Consider the following 13,682-nt stretch of genomic DNA (forward strand, 5'->3'; position numbering starts at 1 on the left):
GGTCGTAGATTGTTTATGCATTATTTGTATGTATGTATATGAGGTGTTCCTGCAAATGGCTAAAAAGGCACTAAGGACATTTGCCTTATACATCAAATAAAAAAAATAAAGGAGGAGTTGTTTTGTCAAACAATTTGTTAAAAGAACACTAGCTTTTGTGGATAAGCTGCTCCAGCAGAGTAGTCAAAGCCGAAGCCCTACCAAACATGCACATAGTTAAACAAATTTAAAGTTCTGAATGCCAACTAGTGTTGCAACAATGAGAGCACATGTCTAGTAACATATAATTACTGTATATTAACTTGTAATTCATGTGTGTTAAATAATTTTAACATGTAATTGGTGTCTATTAAATGATTTTAAGATACAAGTAGTGACCATTAAATGATTTGAATTTATTTAATAGGTGTTGGATAGCTGATAGACTGGAAAAGAGGGGGTTGAACCATCCTAAGTGTTGTCCATTGTGTGACCAAGAGGCTAAATCCATCAACCATCTTTTGGTCAAATATGTTTTTGCCAGACAATTTTGGTTTTACCTCCTCAAGACGGTGGGGCTAGAAGAGTTGTCCCACCCTCGAGGTTTTCTATTTTGATTCTTGGTAGGCTATTGGCATCTCTCATGTGGCAAATCATGTGAGAGAAGGGTTCAACTCATTGATTTTCTATTTTGATTCTTGGTAGGCTATTAGCATCTCTCATGTGGCAAATCATGTGAGAGAAGGGTTCAACTCATTGGTGATCCTTGGTGCCTGGACCATTTGGAAGCATAGAAATAAATGTTTTTTATGGTTGTAATCCTAGCTTGGCCTGTGCCCTTAGGGATACAAAGGATGAGGTGTTATTTTGGTCTAAGGCTAGGGCTACAGATCTATCTGCCCTCAGGCTGAGGATCTACCGGTTTAGGTAGATCGATGTGTTGGTCGTGTGTTTTGGTTTTTTTCCTAGTGAGATCTTTGGGTGACTTGGGTATATGGGTGTGTTGTACTATGAGGGTATTTCCCCCTCTTTCTTCTATTAATGCAATGATATGTAATCCTCCTACGTATTTCAGAAAAAAAAAGCATTTACTGTATAAATTTGGCTAAATTTTATTTAGTTTGTCTTAGGACAAACTAAAAAACATCATTTTTTTGATAGAGGGAGTATTCATATGCAACGACAAAGAAACAAAGAAGTATATATAAATACTAAATACCAAAGAAGTATATATAAAAACTAAATACCGACAAATTTTATTTAGGTATTTTCTTGCCAGCCACTAGGTGTTCTTTAAAAAAAATAGGTCTTTTTTTTCTAGAGGAAGACTTCCAAGATGGAACACAGAGGGGAAAATGTTTTTGTTCTTATATTAGCCTTTTCTCTCTTTTTCTTTGGATGATGAATATTGGTTTCTAAGAAAGATCAATCCGTCGTAAGTACACTCAGCCTCATGTTCACATGCACACACGTTCACATGCACACGTGTGGACGGAATGGATAAACACAGAGAAGCTCACAGGGAGAATTTTGGCGCAGCAAAAACTCACACTGCATTTTCTATTTTATCTCCCATTTATTGACCCACTCTCAGTGTTTCTCAGATCCAGAACGCATGCACCCATGCACTAAACTTGCCGTGCCATCCCACAACGAAAACATGGTTACTGCACCCCCAAATTTCAGCTCCACCACTCAACGCTACATGCAAGGAAGAAAGACCCGGTCTCAGCCGTGGCATGCACGCACAGGAGCTGACTAGAACCACTACACCTAAACTTTACACCCCATGGATTATATAATCTGAATTATTTTTGGAGGATTATATAATCTGGATTATATAATCTGAGTAGTCCTGTTTGTTTACCCAGATTATTTGAGTTGTTAATAGGATTCTTTTGTATGAGGAAGACAAGAATGCCCTCTATATTTGTACTAGGTTGAAACTCATATATGAAAAAAAATAATTCAATTGACATTGGCAAATATTGCATTAGCAATATTATCATATCACGGAAGGCATTCATGTCACCTTCTTCATCTCCAAATTGACTAGTACTAGGCGCAAAAACGATTCGGTGGATTATAATGGCAATGGTGGGTAATTTCTAGGAAACTTGAAAGGGTAGTGGGGAAGTGGGAAAAAAAATAATCTAAAATAAGCACCTCCTCACTTGCTTATGGATTATCATAATCCAAGGGGTTAGATTATATAGGGCTTGTTTGTTTACCCCCCAGATTATATAATCTAGATTAAATAATTCTAAGAGGCAAACAAACAGTCCAGCTTATTTGCCCAGATTATATAATCTAACCCCTTGGATTATGATAATCCATAAGCAAGTGAGGAGGTGCTTATTTCAGATTATTTTTTTCTCACTTCCCCACTACCCTTTCAAGTTTCCTAGAAATTACCCACCATTGCCATTATAATCCACCGAATCGTTTTTGCGCCTAATACTAGTCAATTTGGAGATGAAGAAGGTGACATGAATGCCTTCCGTGATAATATTGCTAATGCAATATTTGCCAATGTCAATTGAAATATTTTTTTTCATATATGAGTTTCAACCTAGTACAAATATAGAGGGTATTCTTGTCTTCCTCATACAAAAGAATCCTATTAACAACTCAAATAATCTGGGTAAACAAACAGGACTACTCAGATTATATAATCCAGATTATATAATCCAGATTATATAATCCTCCAAAAATAATCCAGATTATATAATCCATGGGGGTAAACAAACAGGCCCATAATCTGGGCAAATAAGCTGGACTGTTTGTTTGCCTCTTAGGATTATTTAATCCAGATTATATAATCTGGGGGTAAGGGTCTGTTTGGTTGGGCTGTGGCTGTGAAAAAAGTTGCTGTGGGCTGTGAGCTGTGGAAAAAGCTGCTGTAGGCTGTGAGCCGTTAAAAAGCTAAAAACCATTTGGTGGAAACCACTAAAAGTCGTTCAAAGTTCTTCGATATATGTTTTCACAATTCCATCCGAAAAGCCACTAAAAGCAGGTTCAGGTGTGCTTTCAGATTTGCACTGTGAGAAAGTCAGCTTTTAGAAAAAGCTGCTTCTTAGATCCAACCCTTTGGTTGGCTTTTGGCTTTTAGGGGGCAAAAGCCAAAAGCCAAAAGTCAAACCAAACACACCCTAAATAAACAGGCCCTAAGCACAACGACTAAGTAAACAAGATTATCCTTGACAATGAATTAACTGAAGCAAAGATCCTCCACTGGTGACAGGGATTGCATATTACGCTTCATGGGTATCGTCCTGTAAAATATTGCCACGGCATGGTATGAGATTAATGGGAATGGCGGAAGAGAGAATTAAATAAATAGCTTGTAGTATAGTTCTCCGATCCTAATTCTTGACTCTTTGAGCAATAAAGGTAATGTTGCACATACCTCTTCTTCGCCATTTGTGCCGGTAACATGATCAGATCCATCGCCGTCATCCCGACTGGAAAAATTACAACAAAGGCATTAGGAACTAGTAGTACATGAAAAGAACTAGCTAGCTTGTTTAAATGAAACCTTGGTCTTGTTAACTAAATGGGTGATGGCCTAGCTAGAATCGATCATGAAGGGGCTTCTTCTACAGGTCCCCGAGAGTGATGGCCCACTCCCTGGGCAGGAAGACGCTGAAGTCAAGGATGAGATTAGGATCATGTCCAGTAAATAGGGTCTTGAGACGGATGATCACATCTTTGATTTTGATTCTGATAAATAAGAAAAACAAACAAGGAGGAATATTATAGTGTTAACGATAGAACGAAACGGACACATCATGCTTGGCATGCAATGCAAGCGATGCCAAGATATGAAAGGAGAGCATGCAATAGAAGGGACCTGTCTCTCTTGTAATCAATCATGAGATCAAAAAACTCCGAGTATTTGGAGGGGTTGCCCTTGAACACATCCTTGACAGCTTCAAGGTAGCTGAATGCGTCGATCAAGGTAATCTTCTTGTCTCTGCAGTTCTTTTTGATTCGGAAGGGTGGACAGTTGGGGTGGATTTTTCTCACGTGCAAGAGCAATGTCTCCACATGAGCCCACTCCTTGGCACTGCAGTCCTGGTAATCCAGCAAATAGGTGATGCCCCGGAGGCAAGGCATGTTCACGGGCCAGCCAATGTCCAAAGGTAGAATTACTGGCAATTCTGCCTCAGCAACAGTAGCAGGATTCACCACGCTGCCATCGTCGAAAGGCATGCTGCTCCTGGCAAAGGCAACATACTTCCCCATGCTGGCACGGCATGTCAACTTCTCAACCATAGGCAGTGCTCCCTGCTGTCCACACATGATCTCCAGGTTTGTGTCCAGATGTCTCAGATTCTGAAACTCGTCTCTGCTGGTAGCAGTATAGGATAAGCAGTTGATGCCCTCACTCCAGATGTAGAGGTAGCTGAGCAACGGCAGCCTCCCGAGGATTTCTAGATCCTGCACTTGCACGGCCTGGACCGTGAGCGACAAGTACGAGAGGAGCGGGACACATGAGGGATCAATCCATGACGGACGCCTGGGCAAATGGATGCCACACAGCATCAGTTGACGGAGATCTGAAGGGGTTGGCGTCCAGTCTTCCAACAAGCCGCCAAGGTCAATTGTCCTCTCCTTCTTGGACCATATCTGCAGACTCTGGATTTTCCGCAGGTTGCGCAGGGACTCCATGAGAGCCTTCTCTGTGCTCTCGTCCATTTCGTCGAAATGGATCTCAAGCACCCTCACCTTGGTTAGCTGCCCCAGCCCCGTGGCGAAGTTTGGCGACTTGTCCACAGAGTGTACCTCAAGCTCTTCCAGTGACGCCAGCTTCCCAATCTCGGCCATCATCCTTGTGCCCTCGGTAGCACGCAGGCACATCAGTTTCATTAGCTCACCAACAGACGCTGGCAATATTTTTATGCCACTTCGTCTTACATCTAGTGTCTGCAGAAACTTGAGGTGTCCTGTTTCTCCAGGCAGCAAGTCGTCACGAATGGATGTCTCCACTAGCCCTAGGTACCTCAGCTGATGCAATTTGCCAATATTTCCAAGGCAACAGTTTCCTGCTGAGAAATTACAGTTCTCCAGAGCTAGTACACGTAAGACCCTGAAGCTTAAAAGTCGGGGCATCCTACTACCAGAGCAGTTGAAAGCATTGAATGATCTCACCTGTCCTATTTCTGTGCCAGGGTTGTGTTCAATGCTTCTTTTTTTGTGGAAGGCTAATCTTCGAGCGCTAATGCTTCTGACTGGTGAATATGATGATGATGTGGTACACTGCTGCTCCACATCTGATACCGTGACCAAGTTTACTTCACCTGACAAAGTGCGGATAAGATCAAGCACCATATCATGAATACCACAACCATCTCGAATCTTGCTTCTACTAGAGAGCTCTATCCACCGGATCATGCTTCTATTTATGAGCTCATTGAAATAGCTCTCTCCAACCTCAAATAACCCTAGTTCTTCTCTGCCAATAACAAAACCTTCAGCTATCCACCTCCATATCAATGAATTTTTCTCAATCTTGTGATCTTCTGGAAATATGCTTAGGTGCAATAAGCATGTCTTTAGATAAGGAGGTAGATTGTAATAGCTGAAAGCTAATATCTTTCTCATGTTCCCAATAACCTCGTTATCTTCATGCCCAAAACCAATATAATCATACACCTTAGACCAGTCCTCCCTCTGTTTACCAACAAGCAGACTAGCTATCGTAATGATGGACAATGGCACACCACCACATTTTCTTAGGATTTTGTTGCACACTTCACCAGATATGTTATCAAGACTCATGCTTTCACCAGCAAATACTCTAGTATAGAATAATGTCTTGGAGTCATCAAGAGAGAGTGGTTTCTTGTTGTAAACACCACCAACCTTTTTGGCAACTTCACAAATGCGAGTAGTTATGATTATTCTACTTCCAGGGTTACTTTCCACCAAAGCACATCTAATCAGCTTCCATGTTGATATATCCCATATGTCATCAATAACAACCAAGTACCTATTCATACGAGAATGCAACAGAGTTCACTTAGTAAATCGATTTAGAAAAAAATATATATATTATCTAAGTAAAATAGGAAGCATATCCCACCTGAAAATTAACATTGGCTATGAAATTTATATCTTTTTATAAGACAAAACTTATATAAATAAGAGAAGGCAACAGGCTTTCGGTTAGTAACAGTACGCAACATCGAGTCCAAATGGCTCGGTTCAACTCTACAAGTTGTTGAACCACACACTTCCACCTATCCGCTTATATTTTCGTTCTCACTTCACGTAAAATGATTAATGTAAAGTTAGTGACAAGGAAACTAAACCCTTATATGTTGTATTAAAACCCCTACAATTTTACATTAACACACATATGGGTCACCATGGGTGTGATTCAAACTGGTCTAGGAAGATAAATACACCTCCCCTTCAAAAGACTGAGATCCAAGCACCAGTTGCAATGTCACGAGGTCCAAAGCTTGCATCTACTTCACATGTTGAGTGAACTACAAACTTTCACCTACGAACTTACATTTTTATTCTCACTTCACCTAAATGGGGTTTACTGGGGTTTGATGACACAGACCCTAAAAACCTTAGCTCAACAAACAAGGTGAGATTAAACCGCCATAATCTCTGACCAACATAAACATGGGCAGGGCTGTCGGTTCATGTGCCGAGAAAGGCCTGTGCCTTGTTTAATGCTGCGGTGGTCATTAATATTGGTGATGGTAACTCAACGTGTTTCTTGGCTGATCACTGGTTGCAGGGCAAAACTGTTGCTGAATGGGCCCCTAATCTGATCAGCGTGGTTCCAAAAAGGATTGATCAAAGAGGCACTTTCAGTTCAGGTCATCCTGGAGTACTTGCTGATCTGGGATCTGGTTGATGCATTGGTGCTGCAAGCTGATGTCCCAGACAAGCATATTTGGAAGCTCACTTCTTCAGGTGCCTATAGCTGCAAGTCGGCATATGACTCTATGTTCTTTGGGACCATCAAGCTCTCTCCCTGGAAGCGGATTTGGAAGAGTTGAGCACCCTCTAATTGCAAGTTCTTTATGTGGCTCAGTGGCTGGCCATTAATAACCGATGTTGGACTTCGGATAGATTGACTAGGACCTAGGATAGGGCTACCTCAAGTTGGGGAAACTATCAATCACATCCACTCAACTTGTGTTCTTGCCAGGGTGATCTGGAGCTGGATCTTAAAATGGTTGAGGCTAGAGGTGATATCGGTGCCCACTTCCATAGTTATTAAGGCGGTAAGGCGAGCGTCCCCATTTTTACCTTTTAAGCGGTAAAATATGTTGAATACCAAAGTTGCCGTGCTTGATAAGATCTAAAACTTTTTAGTAAAAATTATGATTAGAGACGAATCAACTGTCTCTAAAATTGGTTTTTAGAGGAGGTTAAATACCCACTTCAAGAAAATCTTTGATTTCTAGAGGCCCCTGAGTAGAGTTGATTGCTACAACCACCTCTAAAAATGAATTTTCACCATCTCTATAATCCATTCCTGTAGTAACGTAGTTTGTAAATATTTTATTACTTTTCACCTCATAGGTCATGAAAATATGTACAAATCTATGCATAGTAGCTAGGGAAGGTAGAACTAAGAAGATAGTATTGTTTACCATAAAGTAGGAGGCACACCTCTTGTCTGCAAGGAATTCCTGTAGCTTATCAATGAGTTGTTTTTCATCCATTTCTGATGCAATGATATTTTCATGATTTTGCTTGTCAAGATCATAAAGAACGTCCTTGAAAACTTTCTTGAGATCACATTTCTGACCTATTGATACAAAAGCACTGCAATCAAACTCCTTCTTAACCTTGTCATAGACTGCTTTAACAAGAGTAGTCTTGCCGAGTCCTCCAAATCCAACAACAGAGACTGTCTTGATCTTTTTCGCTGGCTCGTCACCATCTTCAAACAAATTATTCATTAGCTCCTTAGCTTCTTCGTCAATGCCAACAAGGTCGGAAACCTTGTTATACATAGCCAAGAGACGAGGGTCAACTGTGGTTGCGATAGGATTAGCTACAACATCATGCACCTTGTACCTGTCATACCGCTCCTTCACCTCCTTTACTTGGCTCCCGAAGTCTTTAATGTCATCAAATATTACATGGCGAATCTTGAACTTGGTGACCAAGCCACGGGTTTGTTGGATGAATCCCATGATGGTTTTGCGCTTGGTTGAATCAAGACCCTCCATGCGCACCTTGAAGGAGTCGAGTCTGTCCTCAATATCATAGGACAGCCCCCTGACTTCATTAGCCCAAATCTTGACGTTTGGGTCAAGCTGGTCTAATGGCACGTCAGACACCTTCACAAGTGCAGCTTGCATGCTCTCAAGCTCGGCAGTGAGGCTCTTGATCCCCTCCTTCACATTATTCTTCAGGTGGAGTTCTTCCTGCAGCAGCATGCCCAGCTTGGGGAGGAGGGTACCCATGGCACCCGTAGCAAACTCCATGCTCGCTCTTGTCTTGGATTCTCGCCTTCTCCCCCTCCTTTCTCTCTTGGATCCTTTCGCAAATCAAAAATAGGAACACAAAACAAAGCAGGCGCCACCGGACTTCACCGCTCCCGCAGCCGCCTCACGGTCGCCCGCCGCCGGCTGCAGCCGCACCGGCGCCGCCTGGGCTCCCGTAGTCACCATGCCGCATGCTGACAGCTGCCTGCGCAGCCACCGCTGCTCCCGTGCCCGTAGCGGTCCGCGCGCCCACGCTGCCGCCGCCACTGCCCCACGCGCTGAGAGGAGAAATTTGGGGATGGATGGATCGGACTTGGTTCGGAGGGGACGAGTGGGGCGGGAGGAGGGCAGCCGGCAGCAGCGTGTGAGTGTGTGTGTGGAGAGATTACTCTAGAAGGGTAGGGAACAACCGAATTTGCAGTGTTTGCGGTATCCGCATAATCAACTTGATTTTTGAAGGAGTTGTACCTCTTCACAACTCATCATATATAGACCTGGCTGCCACTATGTTTTGCAACGTTTGAGTAGATTTGTGCAACATTTTATCCGGATGTGTCCAAAATTATACGAAAATCAAGTTGGTCCGAGCAAGATTGCCATTGGATTCGTTGTGTCGACAGTACTGGGCTAAGTCGTGGATGATTCACTCCGAAACGGCATTGGATGGTGAGTTGATTAAGATACGTTTCACTACCAAGGACGTGATTAGCCAGCTGTGTAAACATAATAATAATAACTTCCTCTAGATCCACGCACATAATAATAACAGTATATAATTACCTCTAGATCCGCGCAAAGTTTGTAAATGCTAGCGAATCTGTCTCGTGCCGACAGCCCTGTTGCATTTACACAACAGGGGGTGCAACTCCCGACAAATTAAAGTCCTGCTGTTTGATACTCCCTCCGGTGTACTATTAGTTATCGTTTTGGGTAAGATTTAAATCAAACTTATAAAATTTTGACTACAAATAACTATTTTATTATATAGTTTTTTAGTTTTTAAAACCTAATATTTATATACACGAATTTGTCTTAACAAGTACATTTATAAAAGTACAAATTTATTAAAAGTTTATTTATATTTTAACAAAAAAAATATTAGTCAAAGTTATATTTTAGAGACCATGTCGCTATACTAAACGACAACTAATAAAAAATTGGAGAAAGTACAGCTCATGCGGTCACTAGTAAAGAGAAACTCTATATAGGCGTGTAATACCCAAATAACTTATGCGGTCACTAGTAAAGAGAAACTCTATAGAGGCGTGTAATACCCAAATATGTAAATCATGAAAATAGAGTTGATCTCAATGTTTGGTGACCATTATTTATCATCACATGTGACTGACCATGTTTAAAACTGAGTAAATCCTTACTAAGACATAAATAAATCATTGCATCATATTAGATTTTTGTTTGTGCATTCAAAACAAAATAACAGGGATAAAGATATTACATTGAGTAGAGGATGTAGGTTGAACCCTAGATTTGAATTTGAGATTTAAATGGAGGAGAAAGAAATACCATAAAATACAAAATAAATTCATAAATGAGCAAATGCCGCACTAGTATTTTCAAGGTGAATAATTAATCTAAGTACAAATTCACCTCAAGTTTGAAATTCAAATGGGGATTCGAAATTAAGAAAATTAAGAGAGAAAGGAAAAGAGAAAGTAAAAATATAAAAGGGAAATGAATAAAACACCTAACTGGGCCTCAGCACCCCATTTCGGCCCACTCCCGAACCCCAACCGCACGGCCCATTCACCACTTCACACGCGCTTGATCCAGCCTCTGTTCGCCCGGCCCCACTTGCCAGCCTGTACCGCGTGCGCCAGTGTCGCTGTGTCCCTGGGCCGTGCTGTCAGGAGCTTCTTCTCCTTCGTAACAGAGTGTGTGATACTCGCCGCGAAGACCGCGCCGTCCGCGTAACAGACTCCACGCACGGAGTTTTCTGGCCCCATAAAGCGTGGGCGATAAAAGTTGTGTACCGGACCCCTCCTCCATCGCTCCTATTTCCCTCGTCCTGAGTTGCCCACCAGCACCGCCACCATCGCTAAGAGAAATCGGACCCGCTGCTGTCCAACTCGTGGTTAGGGAGCGCTCGGACATCCGTGGGGCGTTCCAGAGCTGCGTCGGTGTTCCTGGTAACCTCGGCGGTCATTAATTTCGCTGGGGGCGTTGCGGCGCCAGTGCAATTGCACGTCGGAGTTCCGCGCCGCCGCAAATCCACGTCAGTTCTTGAGCGCGCATCACCTTCACTTCGGCACCGGTAATGATTCCCCCACTAATTTCGCGCTTGCCCCGATTTGCGGTAGGGTCTTTCTGTGACGATTTTGGGGCTCTGGGGGACCCGTCCGGAGTTCGCCGGGGGCGCTCCCTCGCGGTTGTTGTCGCGCCGTCGCTGCTCGGCCGGCTAGGGGTAGAAGAAAAGCCAGTGTCGTCCGATCCCACTGAACGGCTCAGATTAGATATCAAATACCCTTTCACTCGAATTAGATCGGGACCGTTAGATGAAGATCGAACGGATGGCAGTCCATAGACGTTATTTTGGATCTGGACCCTCGATATTGAATCCAGCGGTCATAGGAGCATACCGGTTCAGATGAAGGTAAATTTAATCCGTGCTATCCGTTTTAAATCCAACGGCCCAGAACTCACTATACCCCTTCGGCCGAGAATTTTGTTAAAGAGTCCTCGGGGAATAAGAAAATAGAACCCGCCATCCTAAGGGCATTGTTCACTGAGTCTAGGATAATTTACCAGTGAGCCCCTGCAGTTTTCAGTATTTGAGGCCCCGTCCAGAGAGTTATAAAATCAGGGGAAATGAAATAGAAAATGAGTTTTAATATAAAAACATTTCATAGAATTTGTATAATTCATAGAAAATGCATATGAACTCTGAATTGGTCCATTCTAGTTCCTAAATTTTTGTAATATTATTGTCTAGCCATTAGTGCCTCTATTTTGACATGAAAGACATATTAAAATTTATCTATCACTTAATCTTGTATTAAATACATAAAATCTTGGAAAATTCATAACTTAAAATCTATAACCCCGAAATTAATAATTCTAGTTCCTATGATCTTATTTTAATGTCTAGATTATTATTGTGTATTTTAATTACATGTTTGGTGTGATGTTAATTTTTGCTACACTATGTATGTATTGTGTTGATGCGAGTAGACGAGCAAGCTACTGAGGATCCTGGGGTTCAGCTTGTAGAGACTGCTGAGCAGGAGCTCGTGGAAGGCAAGTTGTGCCCTTGATCACTTCTTTTACCCATTCATGTTCTTATTAATCATAATGATCTGCATAGGTTAACTTTGATGGGACACAATAGGTTACCCTAGATTTTGACTATCTTTATACCTTGTTTTACCACTGGTTTTACTACTAAATTTTTGGGTAGTACATGCTATTGCTTTATGTGGCTTTGGGTATAAAGATATTCATCACTCATTTTTATACTTTTTATTATCTGTTTATTTACTGTTCATGATAAGATCATTATGTTAATGGGAACATGGAGAACCACCCGGGAAAACAGTGCTACCACAAGGGTTTAATGGGACGCCCTTGGCTGATTAACTAGGAAAGCTAGTGGATGACTACCTTACCCGAAAGGGGCAAGGGCAGTAGGGGAGTGGTCAGTGTAGGGAGGTCCTTGGGTTGATTTTGCTGTGATGGCGGTCATGTGAGGGATTCCTGCACTGGAGCTTCCTATAAACTGTAGCGGGTTTTCTGAAGCTAGTGGAACTTTGTAAAGGCCTCGTAGTGGTACCCTGCCTCGCTTCCTTGGTAGAGGTGTATGGGGTCTGATCAACTCCATGGCAAATGGGTAACACGACTTATGGGTAAAGATGTGCAACCTCTGCAGAGTGTAAAACTGGTATACTAGCCGTGCTCAAGGTCATGAGCGGCTCGGACACTCACATGATTAATCTATGGAACTTAAACTTAATTTGTCATTTCATTGCATCTGGGATTATTTTATTATTACTTTTACTTATTATTACAATGGTTTGGTATTTACTTGCACCTAGTAATTGCTAATAAAATTTTGACCAAATTAAAAGCAATGCTCAGCTTTAGCTTTATTTCATTGATCAGCCTTACACTTCATGAACTCCCGCCTTTGGTGAGTTCATGCACATTATTCCCCACAACTTGTTGAGCGATGAACTTGTGTGAGCTCACTCTTGCTGTCTCACACCCCCCATAGGAGAAGAACAGGTGGTTCAAATGGAGCCAAGTATCGAGGAGTTCGATTCGATCTAGGTGGCGTCTCCCAGTCAGCTTTCTGGCGCCAAGGATAGATATTAGATCCTGTTATGTTTATCTTTTATTTTGTAAGACTTCCGCTATGTAATATATACTCTGATTATATTGTGACATTTATCTCTATACACTCTATTATTATATATGTTGTCTTCTTTGGCTGCACCCGGCTTTGTCCCTTAAAACCGGGTGTGATAGAAGTGGTATCAGAGGAAATGTTGACTGTAGAACGAAACCTAGATAGAAATGGACAAACCCTTACCTACTTATCTTACTCTGATTCATTCTATACTTACCTTATTATGATTCTCTCTATACTTATCTTGATCCTGTCTCACCTTCTACTATTTCACTCTAATCATTCTTATCTTTTCTACTCTAAGACAAGATGGATTTCACACCTTGGAATCCTACATTTATGACTTTCTTAAGAAATAGGGAACCTAAGACGAAAATAAAACTATTTTCTCTATTTTAAAATGTTGGTTGATTGTTCTGATGATCAATGTCTGATTTGCTTCTTTGATTGATTGAAATAGTATATACGGGCATCTTAATATGTACCACCATAAGGTAATGAATTAGCTATAGTAGGTGACACACTAATCTACTTAGCTAATAAATCCCCGCAGTAACATTTCTCATAATTACTCGCCTTGTCTACAATTCTCCCTTTCTTACCCTGTATTTCTAACCCAGATGGGCTACCCCTATAGTGTTAGAAGAGAGCACTATAGACATGATCCTTGGTATGTCATGGTTAAGAAAGGCAAAGGCGGTTTATATACTGTACTAAAGGAACCATAGAACTCACCAGTTCCAAAGGAGAAAGATTTGAAGTTGGAATTGCAGTAACTACCGCCACCAGACTAGCGGCATTCTTAGTAGATGGGAAGTTTGTTGGTGACAACATCCATATGGTTAAGGATTTTCTGGATGTCTTTCTAGAGG

General features: G+C 41.7%; 1 protein-coding gene across 2 annotated transcripts; it reads right to left on the reverse strand.

Annotated features, from left to right (window-relative positions):
- Positions 1 to 2,919: 2,919 nt before the first annotated feature.
- Positions 2,920 to 9,076, reverse strand: LOC100383650 (uncharacterized). Of its 2 annotated transcripts, NM_001362100.1 has the most exons (5): positions 7,624 to 8,521; positions 3,833 to 5,974; positions 3,518 to 3,702; positions 3,389 to 3,443; positions 2,922 to 3,254 (listed from the first exon to the last, which is right to left on the reverse strand). In NM_001362100.1, exons 1-3 carry the CDS (start codon positions 8,445 to 8,447, stop codon positions 3,579 to 3,581), a joined length of 3,090 nt encoding a protein of 1,029 aa, NP_001349029.1. In that variant the 5' UTR covers positions 8,448 to 8,521; the 3' UTR covers positions 2,922 to 3,254; positions 3,389 to 3,443; positions 3,518 to 3,578. The 2 variants fall into 2 exon arrangements, with proteins under 2 accessions (XP_035820851.1, NP_001349029.1); XM_035964958.1 differs by lacking the exon at positions 3,518 to 3,702 and having other exon boundaries at positions 2,920 to 3,254; positions 7,624 to 9,076.
- Positions 9,077 to 13,682: the final 4,606 nt, after the last annotated feature.

Source organism: Zea mays, chromosome 2, assembly GCF_902167145.1.
Source record: "Zea mays cultivar B73 chromosome 2, Zm-B73-REFERENCE-NAM-5.0, whole genome shotgun sequence".
Taxonomy (NCBI): domain Eukaryota; kingdom Viridiplantae; phylum Streptophyta; class Magnoliopsida; order Poales; family Poaceae; genus Zea; species Zea mays.